This window comes from Brassica rapa, chromosome A05 (assembly GCF_000309985.2).
Source record: "Brassica rapa cultivar Chiifu-401-42 chromosome A05, CAAS_Brap_v3.01, whole genome shotgun sequence".
Classification (NCBI taxonomy): Eukaryota; Viridiplantae; Streptophyta; class Magnoliopsida; order Brassicales; family Brassicaceae; genus Brassica; species Brassica rapa.
In genome coordinates, this window is record NC_024799.2 from 24,265,961 (window position 1) to 24,290,301 (window position 24,341).

Below are 24,341 nucleotides of genomic sequence, written 5' to 3' on the forward strand. Positions count from 1 at the left end.
CTCAAGACGCCTCTCGGGTCAGAACCAAGATGGCTAACCAGCTCTGATACCACTTGTAACCCCCCGAGCACCCACAGCTAATGGGCCACCCACACCCGCTCTCTCGGCCCGTGGGCCCCATCCCGTTCCAGCGATCGGTCTGTTAATTTTCCAAGGCTCGAAATCATTGTTTACTGACCCTGCAATCACCACATGACCTTTCCCCGTGCTTTGGCCTCACTCGCACGCTATCGCAAATCACTTCCCGGTAGGTCACCCAACCTTCCACTACTCCAGCTCAAGCACGCTTAACTCTGGAGTTCTTTCAGGATGTGCTCCGGAAAAGGTAAGTCAACTTTGGTGCATAGGTAGCCAAATCAATTCTATTAAGTCTTTTCACATATCACAACTCGGGATCTTACAGATATTTTATGGTTTTGACGGAAAACATGATTTGCGGTTTTGTCTGAAAACATGATTTGCGGTTTTGACGGGAAAACATGATTTCACGTCATTGGCGAGAAAATGTGATTTTACGATTTTAAGAGGAAAATGTGATTTTGTTGTTTTTGGCGGAAAACATGATTTTACGGTTTTAGGAGAAAACATGATTTTGCGATTTTTTTTCAGAAAAACTTGATTTTGCGGTTTTGTGGGATAACATGGTTTTATAATTTTGGCGGGAAAAAATAATTTGTGGTTTTGGGGAAAATGCGATTTTACGGTTTTTACGGGAAAACATAATTTTGCGGTTTAAAAAAAAATCATGATTTTACGGTTTTGACACGGTTTTGGCGAAGGATGTGATTTTACGATTTTGGCGGAAAAAACATGATTTTACGGTTTTGGCGAAGGACGTGATTTTACGGTTTTAACGCGAAGATGTGATATATGGTTTTTCCGGGCAAACTTTATTTCATGGTTTTTGCGGGAAGCGTGATTTTATGGTTTTGCGGGGGGGGGGGGGGGGAGGGGGGGGGGGGGGGAGGGGTGATATGATTTTACGATTTTGGCCGAAAAATGTGATTTTGCAAATTTGTAGGAAAAAACATGTTTTATCTGATTTTAATTTTCTATTTTCTCTTAATTTAGAAAACTAAATTTTTAAGTTTATTGGACGCTTATGTCTAAATGGTTTTGGCCATAAAATTTTGGTTAAAATTGTTTTTTTTTTCATTTGGACTACCAACGTGGAAAGTAGAAATAGATGAAGCTTTGTTAATAATAATGTGCATATGACTACTCAATAATCAATATATCTTGAGACTCCTAATTTTGCACCTACGTTCTTAAAATCCACCAGCAACTAGGAAGTCAGCTTTTACTGCAAGTGTGCTCACTTGAGTCTGCGTAAACCCTTCCAGCAAACTTCCAGGATGTTTCTAAATGTACCAAACAATCAAATTATAGTAACAGTATAGTTGCATCTAAGTATAATAACTTTACATTCTGGTGAATAAACAAACCTCGGATGTTGCAACATTACCGGGAACATTGAGAACTTCCATGTTCCCAGACGTTAGAGAAGAATAAAGTGTCAGCGGGAAATTAGACATAAGATATACGTCGTGCTTGGATGTTGCCACACCAAGTTCCTCAGCTATGAAACCAATCAAGATTCTTGATCAGTTACATTTTATCAGTAGTAGGAAGTGTTGGGATTTATTAAATCTCATATCCAATTCTCTATTATCTGATTATTACGATATTGTTCATTTTGGATCGGATTGGCTGGCCCGCATGGATTTGCTTTTGGACTCCTTCCCAAAAGACCTCGTAATATTAGAGTTGAACACCTATTTTTGAGCTCAAAATATATGTGTTAACTTCTACGAAAATATTGAGTGTTTTTCGTAAATGTTATATGTACCGAAGCCTATGATATTTAGTGTTGTTTTCAAATTTCTAAACACCTTCTCCCTTTGTATTAATGTATATTAAACTCTCTTTCATTGTATATGAGAATCATTTTAATTTTTGTTAATTAATTTAGTAAAACTTCATAATACTCCATATATTGGTGGACAAACCACTACAAAATCGCTATTTTCTAGAGAAACGGAAAAAAATAAAAGTTTCAAACCTCTTTGACCTTCATCATATGTTAGTGAATGATGCAACTATGCAATAAAACAAAATTTTCATAATTTTGAATTTTTCTCAAAATCTATGTGTTAACTAACCCCTACGAAAATATTGAGTTTTTCATTAAATGCTCTATATACTAAAGTCAATGATCTTTAGTGTTGTTTTAAAATTTTTAAGCACATTCTACATTTCTATTAATGTATATTAAACTCTCTTTTATGGTACATGGACATCGTTTTAATTTTTTGTCAACTAATTTAGTAAAACTTCATAATACTCCCTAAATTAGTGGACTAACCACTATAAAATCGCTATTCTCTAGAAAAACGGAGAGAACAAAGGTTCCAAACATCTTTGACCTTCATCATATGTTAGTGAAGGATGCAATTATGAATTAAAACGGACTTTTCAGATTTTTGAATTTTTCTCAAAATCTATGTGTTAACCCAACGAAAATATTGAGTTTTTTTGATAAATGTTCTATATGCCGAAGCCTATGATCTTTAGTGTTGTTTTAAAATTTCTAAACACATTCTACATGTGTATTAATGTATAATAAACTCTCTTTCATTGTATATGGGCATCGTTTTAATTTTTTGTTAATTAATTTAGTAAAACTTCATAATATTCCATATATTGGTGGACAAACCACTACAAAAACGATATTCTAGAAAAACGGAGAAAACAAAAATTTCAAACCTCTTTGACCTTCATCATATGTTACTGAAGGATGCAACTATGCATTAAAACAAAATTTGATTTTTTTCTCAAAATCTATGTGTTAACCACTACGAAAATATTGAGTTTTTTTTCCGTAAATGTTATATATACCGAAGCCTATGATATTTAGTGTTGTTTTCAAATTTCTAAACACCTTCTCCCTTTGTATTAATGTATATTAAACTCTATTTCATTGTATATGGGAATCATTTTAATTTTTGTTAATTAATTTAGTAAAACTTCATAATACTCCATATATTGGTGGACAAACCACTACAAAATCGCTATTTTCTAGAGAAACGAAAAAAATAAAAGTTCCAAACCCCTTTGACCTTTATCATATGTTAGTGAAAGTTGCAACTATGCATTAAAACAGAATTTTCATATTTTGAATTTTTCTCAAAATCTATGTGTTAACTAACCCCTACGAAAATATTAAGTTTTTCGGTAAATGCTCTATATACTGAAGCCTATGATCTTTAGTGTTGTTTTAAAATTTCTAAACGCATTCTACATTTGTATTAATGTATATTAAACTCTCTTTCACTGTATATGGGCATCATTTTAATTTTTTGTTAATTTATTTAGTAAAACTTCATTACACTCCCTAAATTGGTGGATTGACACTATAAAATCGCTATTCTCTAGAAAAACAGAGAAAACAAAGGTTCCAAACCTCTTTGACCTTCATAATATAATATGTTAGTGAAAGAAGCAATTATGCATTAAAACATAATTTTCATATTTTTGAATTTTTCTCAAAATCTATGTATTAACCTCTACGAAAATATTGAGTTTTTTTCGTAAATGTTATATATACCGAAGCCTATGATATTTAGTGTTGTTTTCAAATTTCTAAACACCTTCTCCCTTTGTATTAATGTATATTAAATTCTCTTTCATTGTATATGGGCATCGTTTTAATTTTTTGTTAATTAATTTAGTAAAACTTCATAATATTCCATATATTGGTGGACAAACCACTACAAAAACGATATTTTCTAGAAAAACGGAGAAAAAAAAATTTCAAACCTCTTTGACCTTCATCGTATGTTACTGAAGGATGCAACTATGCATTAAAACAAAATTTTCATAATTTTGAATTTTTCTCAAAATTTGTGTGTTAACTAACCCCTACAAATATTTGAGTTTTTCGGTAAATGCTCTATATACTGAAGCCAATGATCTTTAGTGTTGTTTTAGAATTTCTAAACACATTCTATATTTGTATTAATGTATATTATATTCTCTTTCATTGTATATGGGCATCGTTTAATTTTTTGTTAATTAATTTAGTAAAACTTCATAATACTCCATAAATTGGTGGACTAACCAGTACAAAATCGTAATTTTCTGGAGAAACAGAGACAACGAAAGTAAGAAACCTCTTTGACATTCATCATATGTTAGTGAATGATGCAACTATGCATCAAAACAGTATTTTCATATTTTTGAATTTTTCTCAAAATCTATGTGTTAAACCCCCTACGGAAATATTAAGTTTTTTTCATAAATGTTCTATATACTGAAGCCTATGATCTTTAGTGTTGTCTTAAAATTTCTAAACACATTATACATTTGTATTAATGTATATTAAACTCTCTTTCTTGGTACATGTACATCTCTTTAAGTTTTTGTCAATTAATTTTGTAAAACCTCGTAATACTCCATAAATTGATGGACTAATCACTATAAAATCACTATTCTCTAGAAAAACGGAGACAACAACGGTTCTAAACCACTTTGACCTTCATCGTATGTTAGTGAAAGATGCAAATATGCATTAAAACAGATTTTCATAGTTTTGAATTTTTCTCAAAATCTATGTGTTAACAATTCCTACGAACATATTGAATTTTACAGTAAATGTTCTATATACTAAAGCTTATGATCTTTAGTATTGTTTTAAAATTTCTAAACACATTCAAAATTTGTATAAATGTATATTATAATCTCATTCATTGTATATGTGCATCGTTTAATTTTTTGTTAATTAGTTTAGTAAAACTTCATAATCCTCCATAAATTAGTGGACTAACCACTACAAAATCGCTATTTTCTAGAAAAACAGACAAAACAAAAGTTCCAAACCTCTTTGACCTTCATCATATGTTAGTAAACGATGCAACTATCCATCAAAACAGTATTTTCTTATTTTTGAATTTTTCTCATAATCTATGTGTTTAACCTCTATGAAAATATTGAATTTTTTCGTAAATGTTCTATATACAGAAGCCTATGCTTTTTAGTGTTGTCTTAAAATTTCTAAGCACATTCTCCCTTTCTATTAATGTATATTAAACTCTCTTTCATTGTATATGGGAATCATTTTAATTTTTGTTAATTAATTTAGTAAAACTTCATAATACTCTATATATTGGTGGACAAACCACTAAAAATCGCTATTTTCTAGAGAAACGGAGAAAACAAAAGATTCAAACCTCTTTGACCTTCATCATATGTTAGTGAATGATACAACTATGCATTAAAACATAATTTTCATAATTTTGAATTTTTCTCAAAATATATGTGTTAACTAACCCCTACGAAAATATTGAGTTTTTCATTAAATGCTCTATATACTGAAGCCAATGATCTTTAGTGTTGTTTTAAAATTTCTAAACACATTCTACATTTGTATTAATGTATATTAAACTCTCTTTTATGGTACATGGACATCGTTTTAATTTTTGTCAATTAATTTAGTAAAACTTCATAATATTCCCTAAATTAGTGGACTAACCACTATAAAATTGTTATTCTCTAGAAAAACGGAGAGAACAAAGGTTCCAAACATCTTTGACCTTCATCATATATTAGTGAATGATGCAATTATGCATTAAAAAAGAATTTTCAGATTTTTGAATTTTTCTCAAAATCTATGTGTTAACCCAACGAAAATATTGAGTTTTTTTGAAAAATGTTCTATATGCCGAAGCCTATGATCTTTAGTGTTGTTTTAAAATTTCTAAACACATTCTACATTTGTATTCATGTATATTAAACTCTATTTCCTTGTATATGGGCATCGTTTTAATTTTTTTGTTAATTAATTTAGTAAAACTTCATAATATTCTATATATTGGTGGACAAACCACTACAAAAACGTTATTTTCTAGAAAAAACGGAGAAAACAAAAATTTCAAACCTCTTTGACCTTCGTCATATGTTAGTGAAAGATGCAACTATGCATTAAAACAGAATTTTCATAGTTTTGAATTTTGAATTTTTCTCAAAATCTATGTGTTAACTGACCCCTACGAAAATATTGAGTTTTTCACTAAATGCTCGATATACTGAAGCAAATGATCTTTAGTGTTGTTTTAAAAAATTTTAACACATTTTACATTTGTATTAATGTATATTAAACTCTCTTTTATGGTACATGGACATCATTTTAATTTTTTATCAATTAATTTAGTAAGACTTCATAATACTTCCTAAATTAGTGGACTAACCATTATAAAATCGATATTCTCTAGTAAAACGGAAAGAACAAAGGTTCCAAACCTCTTTGACCTTCATCATGTGTTAGTGAAGGATGCAATTATGCATTAAAACGGTCTTTTCAGATTTTTGAATTTTTCTCAAAATCTATTTGTTAACCCAACGAAAATATTGAGTTTTTTTATAAATGTTCTATATGCCGAAGCCTATGATCTTTAGTGTTTTTTAAAAATTATTAAACACATTATACATTTGTATTCATGTTTATTAAACTCTCTTTCATTGTATATGGGCATCGTTTTAATTTTTTGTTAATTAATTTAGTAAAACTTCATAATATTCCATATATTGGTGGACAAACCACTACAAAAACGCTATTTTCTAGAAAAACAGAGAAAAAAATAATTTCAAATCTCTTTGACCTTCATCATATGTTACTGAAGGATGCAACTATGCATTAAAATAAAATTTTCATGATTTTCAATTTTTCTCAAAATCTATGTGTTAACTAACCCCTACGAATATTTGAGTTTTTCGGTAAATGCTCTATATACTGAAGCCCTATGATCTTTAGTGTTGTTTTAAAATTTCTAAACACATTCTACATTTGTATTAATGTATATTAAACTCTTTTTTATTCTATATGGGCAGATTTTTGATTTTTTGTAAATTAATTTTGTAAAACTTTATATTACTCCCTAAATTGATGGACTAACCACTATAAAAATGTTATTCTCTAGAAAAACAGAAACAACAAAGATTTCTAACCTCTTTGACATTCATAACATGTAAGTAAAGGATGCTAATATGCATTAAAACATAATTTTAATATTTTTGAATTTTTTCTCAAAATCTATGTGTTAACCCCGACCAAAATATTGAATTTTTTTGGTAAATGTTCTATATACTGAAGCTTATGATCTTTAGTGTTGTTTTAAAATTTCTAAACACATTCTACATTTGTATTAATGTATATTAAACTCTCTTTCATTGTATATGGGCATCGTTTAATTTTTTGTTAATTAATTTAGTAAAACTTCATAATACTCCATAAATTGGTGGACTAACCACTACAAAATCGCTATTTTCTGAAGAAACTGAGAAAACGAAAGTTACAAATCTTTTTGACATTCATCATATGTTAGTGAATGATGCAACTATGCATCAAAACAGTATTTTCATATTTTTGAATTTTTCTCAAAATCTATGTGTTAACCCCCCTACGAAAATATTGAGTTTTTTTCATAAATGTTTTATATACTGAAGCCTATGATCTTTAGTGTTGTCTTAAAATTTCTAAACACATTCTACATTTGTATTAATTTATATTAAACTCTCTTTCATTGTATATGGGCCTCGATTTAATTTTTTGTTAATTTATTTAATAAAACTTCATAATACTCCCTAAATTGGTGGATTAACCATTATAAAATTGCTATTTTTCTAGAAAAACGGAGAACACAAAGGTTCCAAACCTCTTTGACCTTCATCATATGTTAGTGAAGGATGCAACTATGCATTAAAACAAAATATTTATATTTTTTATTTTTTCTCAAAATCTTTGTGTTACCCTACGAAAATATTTAATTTTTTTAATTAAATGTTCTATATACTGAAGCGTATGATTTTAAGTGTTAATTTAAAATTTCTAACCAAATTCTACATTTGTATTAATGTATATTAAACTCTCTTCCATGGTACATGTACATCTTATTAATTTTTTGTCAATTAATTTACTAAAACTTAATAATACTCCCTAAATTAGTGGACTAACCACTATAAAATCGCTATTCTCTAGAAATACGGAGACAACAAAGGTTCCAAACCTCTTTGACCTTCATCATATGTTAGTGAAAGATGCAACTATGCATTAAAACAGAATTTTCATAGTTTTGAATTTCTCTCAAAATCTATGTGTTAACAACCCCTACGAACATATTGAATTTTGCGGGTTTTGAAAAAAATCGTGATTTTACGGTTTTACACGGTTTTGGCGAAAGACGTGATTTTACGATCGCGGAAAAACATGATTTTACGGTTTTGACGCGAAAATGTGAAATATGGTTTCTCCGGGCAAACTTTATTTCATGGTTTTTGCAGGAAGCGTGATTTCATGGTTTTTTTTTTGGGGGGGGGGATATGATTTTACGATTTTGGCTGGAAAATGTTATTTTGCAAATTTGTAGGAAAAACATGTTTTAATTATCTGATTTTGATTTTCTATTTTCTCTTAATTTAGAAAACTCTAAAATTTTAAGTTTATTGGACGCTTATGTCCAAATGGTTTTGCCCATAAAAGTTTGGTTAAAATTGGGTTTTTTCCATTTGGACTACCAACGTGGAAAGTAGAAATAGATGAAGCTTTGTCAATAATAATGTGCAAAACCATGTTAATAGCATTATCATCATAAGTAGTACGAGAGCAAAAGCTGATGCCATGTCTATCAAGATGCTGAAACCAAAGTGGAAAGTAGAAATATATGAAGCTTTTGTCAATAATAATGCATATGACTACTTAATAATCAGTATATCCAGACTCTTGACTTTGCATATAAGATCTACTTGAAATCCACCGGCAACTAGGAAGTCGTCTTTATTGCAAGTGTGCTTACTTGAGTATGTGTAAATTTTTCCAGCAAATTTCCATGATGTTTCTAAGGGCTGCTAGTTGGAGTTTGATTTATATAGATTATTTTTGATTATAAGAGTATAGGGACTTGTTGAATTTTGAATGAGTTGGAGAAAATTTTGTAACAATCTATAAAAATAAATAACTATAATAATTTTTAAAATCCAAAGGATATATGTAGTATTCTCAAAATATTGTTTTGTGAGTTAAATGATTAAGAATACAATTCTCAATAAAAGTAACTTTAATAAATTTACAGAAATATTAAAATCCAAACTTTCGAATAAGAAATGATTTTTAGATTTTAGCGAGAATATGAATATCTATAAATCAATAACACTAGTCTTTAAATTATAAAAATTAATTCCACTAACACCTTCTAAATGCACCAAACAATCAAATAAGTATACTATTTTAATGGGCCGTGTGGTTAGACAAACTCCTTAACTGATCAATAGGCTTTATCAACATTATCTCACTAATCTAGTCAATGTATATAGATATGTATTAAGCCAAAAAACGGAAGCAATCTTAATTTGTGTCTTTTTGGTCTTGTTAAGACTAAAACAGTCATTAACACATCAGCACTACTTATCTAATTAATTAATTACACTTATTTTTAAATATCATTAAAGCTTTGAATGTTTACAACGGCATCGTAGTTAATAATTATGAAAATCTCTACATATACTTGTGTATATCAGAAACGCAAACGTAGTTGTTACGCATGCTACCATTCGAACCTTAAGTTTTCTCCTTAGGTGTTAAGTAAGTGATTACTTATAAAGATAACAAAATCTGCATTTAAAAGATAATACGGTCCTCACAAACTCTTTACCATTCACAAAGACAGCAAAAAAAAAAAGATGTCAACAGTTTCACCCTCCTCGCAACTAGTTCAGGTGGTTCCAGACAACCAGAACAACACTGGCGACTCCTCTGCTAAGGTCAGTACGAAGATCTTGTCTGTAACTCATGTCTATTTGAAAAATATGTTCTAAACCTGTGAGGAAACTAATGAACCTGAATGCCATATAAAAGGTCAAGTAGACATGACTTACGGACAAGATCTTCGTACTTGACCTTAGCAGAAGAGTCGCCAGTGTTGTTCTGGTTGTCTGGAACCACCTGAACAAGTTGTGAGGAGGGTGAAACTGTCGACATCTTCTTTTTCTTTGCTGTCTTGCTAATAGTAAAGAGTTTGTGAGGATCGTATTTTCTTTTAAATGTAGATTTAGTTATCTTTATAATTAATCACTTCCTTAACACCTAAGGAGAAAACATAGGGTCCAAATGGTAACATGCGTAACAACTACGGTTGCGTTTCTTTTTTTGTTGGAATGTTAACTTTATAACAGCAAAAAAGAATTGTACAATCGTTTGATCCTAAACTAAGAGATCAAAGGACACTGGAGAACATATATGAGTGTCAAGCACAAGAACGCTCTACTGTTGCAAAAGAAAAATATGAAATCTATGAACTACGGTTGCGTTTTTTAATATACACAAGTATATGTAGAGATTTTCGTAACAAGTTAACTCAGGATATCTTTATAATGAATCACTTCCTTAACATCTAAAAGAAAATATTTAGGATTCGAATGGCAACCAGAAAAAGAACTGCAGTGCATTTTTATTTATAATAATAACAAAACATATAAATAGATATTGAGATTTATGTCATTATTAACTGCGGTGCGTTTTATAAATATTCAAAGCCTTAATGATATTTAATAAAATGAGTGTAATTAGATAAGTAATGCTGATGTGTTAATGATTGTTTTAGTCTTAACAAGACTATGTCATAGTCTTACAAAGAAAACAAGAATTTAGCTTACTTTCTTTATTGGCTAGATACATATCTATATACATTGACTAGATTATTGAGATAATTTTGACCAAAAAAGAAAAAAAAAATTAGATGCCAATAAAAGCAAAAGCCCATTGATCGGCTAACGGACTTGTCTAACCATACGGCCCACTAAAATAGTATAATTTTTTGTTTATTTGGTGCATTTAGAAACATCTGCGAAGTTTGCTCGAAGAATTTACACAGAGTTGTGAGCACACTTGCAGTAAAAGACGACTTCTTCGTTGTTGATGGATTTTAAGAACGTAGCTGCAAAATTAAGAGTCTCTAGATATATTGATTATTGAGTAGTCACATGCACATTATTATTGACAAAGCTTCATCTATTTCTGCTTTCCACGGTTGTAGTCCAAATGGAAAAAAACCCAATTTTAACCAAAATTTTATGGCCAAAACCATTTGGACATAAGTGTCCAATAAACTTAAAAATTTAGAGTCTCCTAAATTAAGAAAAAATTGAAAATCAAAATCAGATAATAAAAATATGTTTTTCCTACAAATTTGTAAAATCACATTTTCCGGCCAAAGTCGTAAAATCATATCCCACAAAACCAATCACGCTTCCCGCAAAAACCGTGAAATAATTTTTTCCCGGAAATCCATATATCACGTTTTCGCGTCAAAACCGTAAAATTATGTTTTTCCCCATCGTAAAATCACATTTTCGCTAAAACTAGGTCAGAACCGTAAAATCACGATTTTTTGCAAAAACCACAAAATTACGTTTTCCCGTCAAAACCGTAAAATCCCATTTTCCTCAAAACCACTAATTACTTTTTTCCCATTTTCTTGGTAGAATTATTCATGTTTACCACCACTAAAGAGACATTTTCAAAAAAATATTCTTCATTAAGTGGCAAAAAACTCTTATATCTTTGTTCTATATATATGATAAATAATTATTTAAATAAATTAAAAATATATATTTTTTATATATCCCCTTATATTAAAGTTTAGAAATTATAAATATGGTCAACTTGATAATTTTAATTATTTAAGGCACTTTACAAACAAATAAAATGATAAGGAATAAAATATAATAACTTAAGAAAATAAATCAATATATTTTAGTATAGACTAACACGTGTCAGTTACGAGGCATGTTTTAGCTATTTATTTTGAGTTTAGGTATGAACTTTAAAATTTTATTTAGTTTATGAATGTTTTAGCACATTAATATATTCTAGATATGTATTTTCTCCGCTTTCGTAGTGTGAATATGAATAAGCCGTTTTCCCCAGTAAGAAACAGACAACAAACGAAGTTAGAAGCAGTGACTCTTAACAATCTAATGCGGACAGCAAAAGAAAGAGGCAAAAAAACTGGGTTTGTTGTAGATTTCAATAGCATTGGTAATAGCATTATCATCATAGGTAGTACGAGAGAAAAAGCTGACCCCAGGTCTATCAAGATGCTGAAACCAAAGTGGAAAGTAGAAATAGATGAAGCTTTGTCAATAATAATGCATATGGCTACTCAATAATCAATATATCCAGACTCTTGACTTTGCATATAAGATCTCCTTGAAATCCACCGGCAATTATTCGTCTTTTATTGCAAGTGTGCTTATATGTGTAAACTCTTCCAGCAAACTTGAAACTTCCATGGTGTTTCTAAGGGGCTGCTAGTTGGAGTTTGATTTATAGAGATTTTGTTGATTAGAAGAGTATATAGACTTGTTGAATTTGGAATGAGTTGGAGAAAATTTTGTAACAATCTATAAAAATAAATAACTATAATATTTTTTAGAATGCAAAGGATATATGTAGTATTTTTTATGAGTTAAATAATTAAGAATACAATTCTCAATAACAGTAACTTTAATAAATTTACAAAAATATTAAAATCCAAACTTTCGAATAACAAATGATTTTTAGATTTTAGTGAGAATATGAAAATCTATAAATCAATAACACTACTATAAAAATTAATTCCACTAACACCTTCTAAATGCACCAAAAAATCAAATAAGTATATTATTTTAATGGGCCGTGTGGTTAGACAAACTCATTAACTAATCAATGGGCTTTATTAACATTATCTCACCAATCTAGTCAATGTATATAGATATGTATCTAGCCAAAAAAGGGAAGCAATCTTAATTTGTATCTTTTTGGTCTTGTTAAGACTAAAACAGTCATTAACACATCAGCAATACTTATCTAATTAATTAATTACATTTATTTTTTAAATATCATTAAAGCTTTGAATGTTTACAACCACACCATAGTTAATAATTACGAAAATCTCTACATATATTTGTGTATATCAGAAACGCAAACGTAGTTGTTACACAAGTTAACATTCAGACCTTATGTTTTCTCCTTAGGTGTTAAGGAACTGATTTATTATAAAGATAATAAGGTCCTCACAAACTCTCCATTCACCAAGACAGCAAAAAAAAGATGTCAACAGTTTCACCCTCCTCGCAACTGGTTCAGGTGGTTCCAGACAACCACAACAACACTGACGACTCCTCTGCGGAGGTCAACTACGAAGATCTTGTCCGTAAGTCATGTCTATTTGACCTTTTATTTGACATTAAGGTTCATTAGTTTCCTCACAGGTTTAAAACATTTTACAACACTCATGTTCTTGTTTTCTCTTTACTTTGTAACATGCTGAGACACCATACCTCTTATGTTTTTCAGAGGAAGCAATGGAGAGCTTGTCCCTCGAGGAAGGTATTAAAAAAGGTTTCTCTAACTCTGTGGCTTTGTATCACTTTGCGACTTATTGAATTTCCACCTTATGGAACTTGCAGGCACTGTTGAACCGCAGATTGGGGATGTGGGAGACGGAGTCATTGATGGGACGACGTCCGAAGGTGGATACCTGGTGACGATGAAATTCGGTTCTCAAGTGCTGAAAGGAGTGCTTTACCATCATGCTAAAAGGCCCCAACAAGCCATGGGAACACCACCTTCAGGCATGCCACCAGCATCACAGCGCCGAGCTAAGAAGAAAGCCAGAGAGACTACTCAAGTTGATTCTAAGAAACCCAAATTCCGCAGGAGTGGCTACAAACCTAAGAAACAGGTCACTTACTTATAGTTATCATCAAATCAAATCCTTTAACCAAGTGTTTGCTTATAATCTGATACCATTTTCTTACAGGTTTATCGAGACAAAGGAGTTATGGATGGGGAGAGGTACAGAACTGAGATCATGCTGGAGTACGAGTCTGCACATGAGTCTGATGGAGCGTCTGCTTCTGCAGCCGCCACCATGGCTCAGTAGTCTTTTCTTTCTTCTGTTATGTTGTTGTCTTCTTCTTTCTTTATTACATTTCTCTTTCTTCTTTCTTTCTCTGGACAAGTTCTCTTTCTTTTATAATGAATATTTATAATGTCATTGATCAGTTTGCAGAACATGTCATGTTTATGGTTGTAGGGTTAGTAAAAGAGGTTACTAACTGCGCATTTATGTCTTTCTTGCTATTTTGATTCATGATATCCCGTTTGTTTGTTTTTTTTGTTTCTGTTTTCAACTTGGATATATCTTATGTTGTTGCAGAAATTTGAATGAACTATTATTACTCTTTCCGTTCCAAATTAATTCATGTTTAAAAAAAAAGTATTTTAAGAAGATATATTTTTATTAGATAATAATGTAAAATTTTAAATTTTGAAAAGAAATCATGTTTACTGTACTTCGATGGATAAAAATTATAGAAAATATAGTTAAACACAAAATAATGCATTTATAATTAAGATCAAACATATTTTTAATATGTGTGGAAAAATTTAAAACATACATTTTTTGAAATGGGGTAGGGAACATCATTTATTTAACACATATGTTTCTTGAATCCCATTTTTGTTGTTAGTTTTCAAGAGTTTCAACATGTTCTCCCAACATATAAACAGCTTGTTTTGATAATCAATTTGTGAAATAACCAAAAATAAAGAGAGAATGGGTGATTTTGGTTAGTTAGTGGATTTTGTTTTTTTCTTGTATATTGGACCTAATTTCCCATTAATAATGCAATGAATGTTTTTAAGCCAACATGTCATATTTGGCAAGAATGCGTTCAAGGCAACACAAATTTTTGTGAGAAACTTCATTGATGTTTTCATAATTGAAACAACTAACCAACACTACTTACTGTACACATCTTGAACCTTCAGAATTCACAAGGAAACAACATGCAAGCCGCCGGCAAAGGAAACAAAAAGACAGTAACTACAATAGCATTTGCATAACACATCATTTACACCTTTTAAGACATCCATTATATTCTATGCTTCTGCTTTTGTATGAGCTCTCTTTTATTCCTTGGAACGGGTTGTGTATACTTCTCTTCTTCGCTTAAAGAAACGAATCAAGATAGGTGTAGTTTCTGCACCGATGATACTCAAGGAGGCTACCATAAGTGCGGTCCCATACTCCAATGAAGAGCGCCTGTGTGTCAGGGCTGAATGATATTCCAGATATCTCTCCAAAGAAGTCGATCTCCTGCTCTGTTTCATACCCCTTTGAGACGTCATAGACATGCACAAAGTCTGCCGGTTCGGCCATGGCCATGTATTTTCCATCGGACGTGTAGCGGATCGACCGGATTGCTCCAAGGTTACCCTTCAAGACAGCAACGGAGTGAGATAGGTTGCGGATGTCCCATACACGGCAGGTCTTGTATTGGTTTCCAGTTGAGAAAGTGATTCCGTCAGGATGCCACGCTGAGGCAAAGGAATAGTCAAAATGTCCTGATAGTGTTTCCAGCGTCTGTAGATGAAGTTTTTTAAAGATTTGGCATTATAAAAGTGGTGACCAACCATTTGAGACTAACTTACACACTTGGGTTCAGGATCTAGCTAATATGTACCTTTCCTGTGTTGGGGTCTACTATAAGGCCCTCGGGATTGTCGCCAACAATAGCTAGTAATTTACCATTAGGACTCAATGATGTGTGCTGTTACCAACAAATGGAAGACAGAAGAACATAATTAGCCTAACTGAAACTCCGAATTATGCCAAAATAAAAGGAAAACTATGAGAGAAGCAAGGACTTTACGTTCACTGGCCAAGGAAAGGAAAAATGCTTAACAAGCTGGTATCTCTCCATGTCAAAATCTCTAACTCCACAGTCATTATTCGAGGCAGTAAAATGAAGAGCACCACTATGAACAGATGACAAAAACTAAGTTAGAAGCAGTGACTCTAACAATTTAAATGTAGACCCTTCAGCAGAAACTTGGGTTTGTTGTAGATCTCAATAGCATTGGTAATAGCATTATCTTCATAAGTAGTACGAGAGCAAAAGCTGACGCCAGGTCTATCAAGATGCTGAAACCAATGTGGAAAGTAGAAAGATGTTTTTCCTACAAATTTGCAAAATCACATTTTCCGGCCAAAGTCGTAAAATCATATCCCCAAAATCATGAAATCACGCTTCCCGCATAAACCGTGAAATATTTTTTTCCCGGAAAACCATATATCATGTTTTCGCGTCAAAACCGTAAAATTATGTTTTTCCACCAAAATCGTAAAATCACATTTTTCGCCAAAACTATGTTAGAACCGTAAAATTACGATTTCTGCAAAAATCGCAAAATTAAGTTTTTCCGTCAAAACCGTAAATCACATTTTCCTCAAAACCACAAATTACGTTTCCCACTTTCTTGGTAGAATTATTCATGTCTACCACCACTAAAGAGATATTTTTAAAAAACATTCTTCATTAAGTGGCAAAAGACTTTTATATCTTTGTTCTATATATATATATGATAAATAATTATTTAAATAAACTAAAATATATTTTTATATATATCCCCTTATATTAAATTTTTGAAGTTATAAATATGGTCAACTTGATAATTTTAATTATTTAAGGCACTTTACAAACAAATAAAATGATAAGGACTAAAATATAATAACTTAAGAAAATAAATCAATATATTTTAGTATATACTGACACGTGTCAGTTACGAGGCATGTTTTAGCTATTTATTATGAGTTTAGGTATGAACTTCAAAATTTCATTTAGTTTACGAATGTTTTAGCACGTTAATATACTCTAGATACGTATTTTCTCCGCTTTCATAGTGTGAATATGAATAAGCCGTTTTCCCCAGTAAGAAACAGACAACAAACGAAGTTAGAAGCAGTGACTCTTAACAATCTAATGCGGACAGCAAAAGAAAGAGGCAAAAAACCTGGGTTTGTTGTAGATTTCAATAGCATTGGTAATAGCATTATCATCATAAGTAGTACGAGAGAAAAAGCTGACCCCAGGTCTATCAAGATGCTGAAACCAAAGTGGAAAGTAGAAATAGATGAAGCTTTGTCAATAATAATGCATATGGCTTCTCTTTTTTTTTTGCGCAACGCATATGGCTACTCAATAATCAATATATCCAGACTCTTGACTTTGCATATAAGATCTCCTTGAATCCACCGGCAATTATTCGTCTTTTATTGCAAGTGTGCTTATATGTGTAAACTCTTCCAGCAAACTTCCATGGTGTTTCTAAGGGGCTGCTAGTTGGAGTTTGATTTATATAGATTTAGTTGATTAGAAGAGTATATAGACTTGTTGAATTCGGAATGAGTTGGAGAAAATTTTGTAACAATCTATAAAAATAAATAACTATAATATTTTTTAGAATCCAAAGGATATATGTAGTATTTTTTATGAGTTAAATAATTAAGAATACAATTCTCAATAACAGTAACTTTAATAAATTTACAGAAATATTAAAATCCAAACTTTCGAATAACAAATGATTTTTAGATTTTAGTGAGAATATGAAAATCTATAAATCAATAACACTACTATTTAAATTCTAAAAATTAATTCCACTAACACCTTCTAAATGCACCAAAAAATCAAATAAGTATATTATTTTAATGGGCCGTGTGGTTAGACAAACTCATTAACTAATCAATGGGCTTTATTAACATTATCTCACTAATCTAGTCAATGTATATAGATATGTATCTAGCCAAAAAAAGGAAGCAATCTTAATTTGTATCTTTTTGGTCTTGTTAAGACTAAAACAGTTATTAACACATCAGCAATACTTATCTAATTAATTAATTACATTTATTTTTTAAATATCATTAAAGCTTTGAATGTTTACAACCACACCATAGTTAATAATTACGAAAATCTCTACATATATTTGTGTATATCAGAAACGCAAACGTAGTTGTTACGCAAGCTAACATTCGGACCTTATGTTTTCTCCTTAGGTGTTAAGGAACTGATTTATTATAAAGATAATAAGGTCCTCACAAACTCTCCATTCACCAAGACAACAAAAAAAAAAGATGTCAACAGTTTCACCCTCCTCGCAACTGGTTCAGGTGGTTCCAGACAACCACAACAACACTGACGACTCCTCTGCGGAGGTCAACTACGAAGATCTTGTCCGTAAGTCATGTCTATTTGACCTTTTATTTGACATTCAGGTTCATTAGTTTCCTCACAGGTTTAAAACATTTTACAACACTCATGTTCTTGTTTTCTCTTTACTTTGTAACATGCTGAGACACCATACCTCTTATGTTTTTCAGAGGAAGCAATGGAGAGCTTGTCCCTCGAGGAAGGTATTAAAAAAAGGTTTCTCTAACTCTGTGGCTTTGTATCACTTTGCGACTTATTGAATTTCCACCTTATGGAACTTGCAGGCACTGTTGAACCGCAGATTGGGGATGTGGGAGACGGAGTCATTGATGGGACGACGTCCGAAGGTGGATACCTGGTGACGATGAAATTCGGTTCTCAAGTGCTGAAAGGAGTGCTTTACCATCATGCTAAAAGGCCCCAACAAGCCATGGGAACACCACCTTCAGGCATGCCACCAGCATCGCAGCGCCGAGCTAAGAAGAAAGCCAGAGAGACTACTCAAGTTGATTCTAAGAAACCCAAATTCCGCAGGAGTGGCTACAAACCTAAGAAACAGGTCACTTACTTATAGTTATCATCAAATCAAATCCTTTAACCAAGTGTTTGCTTATAATCTGATACCATTTTCTTACAGGTTTATCAAGACAAAGGAGTTACGGATGGGGAGAGGTACAGAACTGAGATCATGCTGGAGTACGAGTCTGCACATGAGTCTGATGGAGCGTCTGCTTCTGCAGCCGCCACCATGGCTCAGTAGTCTTTTCTTCTTCTGTTATGTTGTTGTCTTCTTCTTTCTTTATTACATTTCTCTTTCTTCTTTCTTTCTCTGGACAAGTTCTCTTTCTTTTATAATGAATATTTATAATGTCTTTGATCAGTTTGCAGAACATGTCATGTTTATGGTTGTAGGGTTAGTAAAAGAGGTTACTAACTGCGCATTTATGTCTTTCTTGCTATTTTGATTCATGATATCCCGTTTGTTTGTTTTTTTTGTTTCTGTTTTCAACTTGGATATATCTTATGTTGTTGCAGAAATTTGAATGAACTATTATTACTCTTTTCGTTCCAAATTAATTCATGTTTTAGAAAAAAAGTATTTTAAGAAGATATATTTTTATTAGATAATAATGTAAAATTTTAAATTTTGAAAAGAAATCGTGTTTACTGTACTTCGATGGATAAAAATTATAGAAAATATAGTTAAACACAAAATAATGCATTTATAATTAAGATCAAACATATTTTTAATATGTGTGGAAAAATTTAAAACATACATTTTTTGAAATGGGGTAGGGAACATCATTTATTTAACACATATGTTTCTTGAATCCCATTTTTGTTGTTAGTTTTCAAGAGTTTCAACATGTTCTCCCAACATATAAAAAGCTTGTTTTGATAATCAATTTGTGAAATAACCAAAAATAAAGAGAGAATGGGTGATTTTGGTTAGTTAGTGGATTTTGTTTTTTTTTGTATATTGGACCTAATTTCCCATTAATAATGCAATGAATGTTTTTAAGCCAACATGTCATATTTGGCAAGAATGCGTTCAAGGCAACACAAATTTTTGTGAGAAACTTCATTGATGTTTTCATAATTGAAACAACTAACCAACACTACTTACTGTACACATCTTGAACCTTCAGAATTCACAAGGAAACAACATGCAAGCCGCCGGCAAAGGAAACAAAAAGACAGTAACTACAATAGCATTTGCATAACACATCATTTACACCTTTTAAGACATCCATTATATTCTATGCTTCTGCTTTTGTATGAGCTCTCTTTTATTCCTTGGAACGGGTTGTGTATACTTCTCTTCTTCGCTTAAAGAAACGAATCAAGATAGGTGTAGTTTCTGCGCCGATGATACTCAAGGAGGCTACCATAAGTGCGGTCCCATACTCCAATGAAGAGCGCCTCTGTGTCAGGGCTGAATGATATTCCAGATATCTCTCCAAAGAAGTCGATCTCCTGCTCTGTTTCATACCCCTTTGAGACGTCATAGACGTGCACAAAGTCTGCCGGTTCGGCCATGGCCATGTATTTTCCGTCGGACGTGTAGCGGATCGACCGGATTGCTCCAAGGTTACCCTTCAGGACAGCAACAGAGTGAGATAGGTTGCGGATGTCCCATACACGGCAGGTCTTGTCTTGGTTTCCAGTTGAGAAAGTGATTCCGTCAGGATGCCACGCTGAGGCAAAGGAGTAGTCAAAATGTCCTGATAGTGTTTCCAGCGTCTGTAGATGAAGTTTTAAAGATTTGGCATTATAAAAGTGGTGACCAACCATTTGAGACTAACTTACACACTTGAGTTCAGGATCGAAAATATTTGTACCTTTCCTGTGTTGGGGTCTACTATAAGGCCCTCGGGATTGCCGCCAACAATAGCTAGTAATTTACCATTAGGACTCAATGATGTGTGCTGTTACCAACAAATGGAGGACAGAAGAACATCATTAGCCAAACTGAAACTCCGAATTATGCCAAAATAAAAGGAAAACTATGAGAGAAGCAAGGACTTTACGTTCACTGGCCAAGGAAAGGAAAAATGCTTAACAAGCTGGTATCTCTCCATGTCAAAATCTCTAACTCCACAGTCATTATTCGAGGCAGTAAAATGAAGGGCACCACTATGAACAGATGACAAAAACTAAGTTAGAAGCAGTGACTCTAACAATTTAAATGTAAACCCTTCAGCAGAAACCTGGGTTTGTTGTAGATCTCAATAGCATTGGTAATAGCATTATCATCATAAGAAGTACAAGAGCAAAAGCTGACACCAGGTCTATCAAGATGCTGAAACCAATGTGGAAAGTAGAAAGATGTTTTTCCTACAAATTTGCAAAACCACATTTTCAGGCCAAAGTAGTAAAATCATATCCCCCAAAATCATGAAATTACGCTTCCCGCAAAAACCGTGAAATATTTTTTTCCCGGAAAACCATATATCATGTTTTCGCGTCAAAACCGTAAAATTATGTTTTTCCACCAAAATCGTAAAATCACATTTTTCGCCAAAACTATGTTAGAACCGTAAAATCATGATTTTTGCAAAAAATCGCAAAATTAAGTTTTTCCGTCAAAACCGTAAATCACATTTTCCTCAAAACCACAAATTACGTTTTCCCACTTTCTTGGTATAAGAATTATTCATGTCTACCACCACTAAAGAGATATTTAAAAAAAAACATTATTCATTAAGTGGCAAAAGACTCTTATATCTTTGTTCTATATATATATGATAAATAATTATTTAAATAAACTAAAAAATATTTTTTTTATATCCCCTTATATTAAATTTTTGAAGTTATAAATATGGTCAACTTGATAATTTTAATTATTTAAGGCACTTTACAAACAAATAAAATGATAAGGACTAAAATATAATAACTTAAGAAAATAAGTCAATATATTTTAGTATAGACTGACACGTGTCAGTTACGAGGCATGTTTTAGCTATTTATTACTCCCTCCGGTTTTTAATATAAGTCGTTTTAAAGAAATTTTTTTGTTCCAAATTATATGTCGTTTTCGATTTTCTATGTAAAATTTATTAATAATTAATGATGTCTGACCAATGATAATATATTTTCTATTTTTCTATTGGTTGAATTGTAGTTAGGTAAATAATTAATGATGTTTTTGTTTAGAAAATATAAGAAATTAATGATTTTCTTAATCTATGTGCATAGCTGTAAGACGACTTATATTAAAAAACGGAGGGAGTATAAGTTTAGGTATGAACTTCAAAATTTTATTTAGTTTACGAATGTTTTAGCACGTTAATATACTCTAGATATATATTTTTTCCGCTTTCATAGTGTGAATATGAATAAACCGTTTTCCCCAGTAAGAAACAGACAACAAACGAAGTTAGAAGCAGTGACTTTTAACAATCTAATGCGGACAGCAAAAGAAAGAGGCAAAAAACCTGGGTTTGTTGTAGATTTCAATAGCATTGGTAATAGCATTATCATCATAAGTAGTACGAGAGAAAAAGCTGACCCCAGGTCTATCAAGATGCTGAAACCAAAGTGGAAAGTAGAAATAGATGAAGCTTTGTCAATAATAATGCATATGGCTACTCAATAATCAATATATCCAGACTCTTGACATTGCATATAAGATCTCCTTGAAATCCACCGGCAATTATTCGTCTTTTATTGCAAGTGTGCTTATATGTGTAAACTCTTCCAGCAAACTTCCATGGTGTTTCTAAGGGGCTGCTAGTTGGAGTTTGATTTATATAGATTTTGTTGATTAGAAGAGTATATATACTTGTTGAATTTGGAATGAGTTGGAGAAAATTTTGTAACAATCTATAAAAATAAATAACTCAAATATTTTTTAGAATCCAAAGGATATATGTAGTACTTTTTATGAGTTAAATAATTAAGAATACAATTCTCAATAACAGTAACTTTAATAAATTTACAGAAATATTAAAATCCAAACTTTCGAATAACAAATGATTTTTAGATTTTAGTGAGAATATGAAAATCTATAAATCAATAACACTACTATTTAAATTCTAAAAATTAATTCCACTAACACCTTCTAAATGCACCAAAAAATCAAATAAGTATATTATTTTAATGGGCCGTGTGGTTAGACAAACTCATTAACTAATCAATGGGCTTTATTAACATTATCTCACCAATCTAGTCAATGTATATAGATATGTATCTAGCCAAAAAAGGGAAGCAATCTTAAATTGTATCTTTTTGGTCTTGTTAAGACTAAAACAGTCATTAACACATCAGCAATACTTATCTAATTAATTAATTACATTTATTTTTTAAATATCATTAAAGCTTTGAATGTTTACAACCACACCATAGTTAATAATTACGAAAATCTCTACATATATTTGTGTATATCAGAAACGCAAATGTAGTTGTTACACAAGCTAACATTCAGACCTTATGTTTTCTCCTTAGGTGTTAAGGAACTGATTTATTATAAAGATAATAAGGTCCTCACAAACTCTCCATTCACCAACACAGCAAAAAAAAATGTCAACAGTTTCACCCTCCTCGCAACTGGTTCAGGTGGTTCCAGACAACCACAACAACACTGACGACTCCTCTGCGGAGGTCAACTACGAAGATCTTGTCCGTAAGTCATGTCTATTTGACCTTTTATTTGACATTAAGGTTCATTAGTTTCCTCACAGGTTTAAAACATTTTACAACACTCATGTTCTTGTTTTCTCTTTACTTTGTAACATGCTGAGACACCATACCTCTTATGTTTTTCAGAGGAAGCAATGGAGAGCTTGTCCCTCGAGGAAGGTATTAAAAAAAGGTTTCTCTAACTCTGTGGCTTTGTATCACTTTGCGACTTATTGAATTTCCACCTTATGGAACTTGCAGGCACTGTTGAACCGCAGATTGGGGATGTGGGAGACGGAGTCATTGATGGGACGACGTCCGAAGGTGGATACCTGGTGACGATGAAATTCGGTTCTCAAGTGCTGAAAGGAGTGCTTTACCATCATGCTAAAAGGCCCCAACAAGCCATGGGAACACCACCTTCAGGCATGCCACCAGCATCACAGCGCCGAGCTAAGAAGAAAGCCAGAGAGACTACTCAAGTTGATTCTAAGAAACCCAAATTCCGCAGGAGTGGCTACAAACCTAAGAAACAGGTCACTTACTTATAGTTATCATCAAATCAAATCCTTTAACCAAGTGTTTGCTTATAATCTGATACCATTTTCTTACAGGTTTATCAAGACAAAGGAGTTACGGATGGGGAGAGGTACAGAACTGAGATCATGCTGGAGTACGAGTCTGCACATGAGTCTGATGGAGCATCTGCTTCTGCAGCCGCCACCATGGCTCAGTAGTCTTTTCTTTCTTCTGTTATGTTGTTGTCTTCTTCTTTCTTTATTACATTTCTCTTTCTTCTTTCTTTCTCTGGACAAGTTCTCTTTCTTTTATAATGAATATTTATAATGTCATTGATCAGTTTGCAGAACATGTCATGTTTATGGTTGTAGGGTTAGTAAAAGAGGTTACTAACTGCGCATTTATGTCTTTCTTGCTATTTTGATTCATGATATCCCGTTTGTTTGTTTTTTTTGTTTCTGTTTTCAACTTGGATATATCTTATGTTGTTGCAGAAATTTGAATGAACTATTATTACTCTTTCCGTTCCAAATTAATTCATGTTTAAAAAAAAAGTATTTTAAGAAGATATATTTTTATTAGATAATAATGTAAAATTTTAAATTTTGAAAAGAAATCAT

At 31.8% G+C, this 24,341-nt stretch overlaps 5 protein-coding genes and 1 long non-coding RNA gene across 6 annotated transcripts; 4 read left to right on the forward strand and 2 right to left on the reverse strand.

Annotated features, from left to right (window-relative positions):
* Positions 1–2,122: 2,122 nt before the first annotated feature.
* Positions 2,123–2,718, forward strand: LOC117134310. The gene is made up of 2 exons (XR_004458555.1): positions 2,123–2,208; positions 2,561–2,718. It is a non-coding gene; the product is annotated as an uncharacterized LOC117134310 (long non-coding RNA).
* A 7,135-nt stretch (positions 2,719–9,853) lies between these two features.
* Positions 9,854–14,203, forward strand: LOC103870178 (high mobility group B protein 10). The gene is made up of 4 exons (XM_033292366.1): positions 9,854–13,241; positions 13,385–13,417; positions 13,498–13,772; positions 13,851–14,203. Exons 1-4 carry the CDS (start codon positions 13,139–13,141, stop codon positions 13,971–13,973), a joined length of 534 nt encoding a protein of 177 aa, XP_033148257.1. The 5' UTR covers positions 9,854–13,138; the 3' UTR covers positions 13,974–14,203.
* Positions 14,204–14,781: 578 nt separating this feature from the next.
* LOC117134247 (uncharacterized WD repeat-containing protein C2A9.03-like) lies at positions 14,782–17,012 on the reverse strand. The gene is made up of 4 exons (XM_033292367.1): positions 16,889–17,012; positions 15,748–15,853; positions 15,559–15,645; positions 14,782–15,458 (listed from the first exon to the last, which is right to left on the reverse strand). Exons 2-4 carry the CDS (start codon positions 15,796–15,798, stop codon positions 15,045–15,047), a joined length of 552 nt encoding a protein of 183 aa, XP_033148258.1. The 5' UTR covers positions 15,799–15,853; positions 16,889–17,012; the 3' UTR covers positions 14,782–15,044.
* Positions 17,013–17,015: 3 nt separating this feature from the next.
* LOC103870180 (high mobility group B protein 10) lies at positions 17,016–19,070 on the forward strand. The gene is made up of 4 exons (XM_009148282.3): positions 17,016–18,108; positions 18,252–18,284; positions 18,366–18,640; positions 18,719–19,070. Exons 1-4 carry the CDS (start codon positions 18,006–18,008, stop codon positions 18,839–18,841), a joined length of 534 nt encoding a protein of 177 aa, XP_009146530.1. The 5' UTR covers positions 17,016–18,005; the 3' UTR covers positions 18,842–19,070.
* A 578-nt stretch (positions 19,071–19,648) lies between these two features.
* On the reverse strand, positions 19,649–21,768 carry LOC103870179 (uncharacterized WD repeat-containing protein C2A9.03). The gene is made up of 4 exons (XM_033292365.1): positions 20,793–21,768; positions 20,613–20,718; positions 20,424–20,510; positions 19,649–20,325 (listed from the first exon to the last, which is right to left on the reverse strand). Exons 1-4 carry the CDS (start codon positions 20,939–20,941, stop codon positions 19,912–19,914), a joined length of 756 nt encoding a protein of 251 aa, XP_033148256.1. The 5' UTR covers positions 20,942–21,768; the 3' UTR covers positions 19,649–19,911.
* Positions 21,769–22,291: 523 nt separating this feature from the next.
* On the forward strand, positions 22,292–24,169 carry LOC103870181 (high mobility group B protein 10). The gene is made up of 4 exons (XM_009148283.3): positions 22,292–23,206; positions 23,350–23,382; positions 23,464–23,738; positions 23,817–24,169. Exons 1-4 carry the CDS (start codon positions 23,104–23,106, stop codon positions 23,937–23,939), a joined length of 534 nt encoding a protein of 177 aa, XP_009146531.1. The 5' UTR covers positions 22,292–23,103; the 3' UTR covers positions 23,940–24,169.
* The last annotated feature ends 172 nt before the right edge of the window (positions 24,170–24,341 follow it).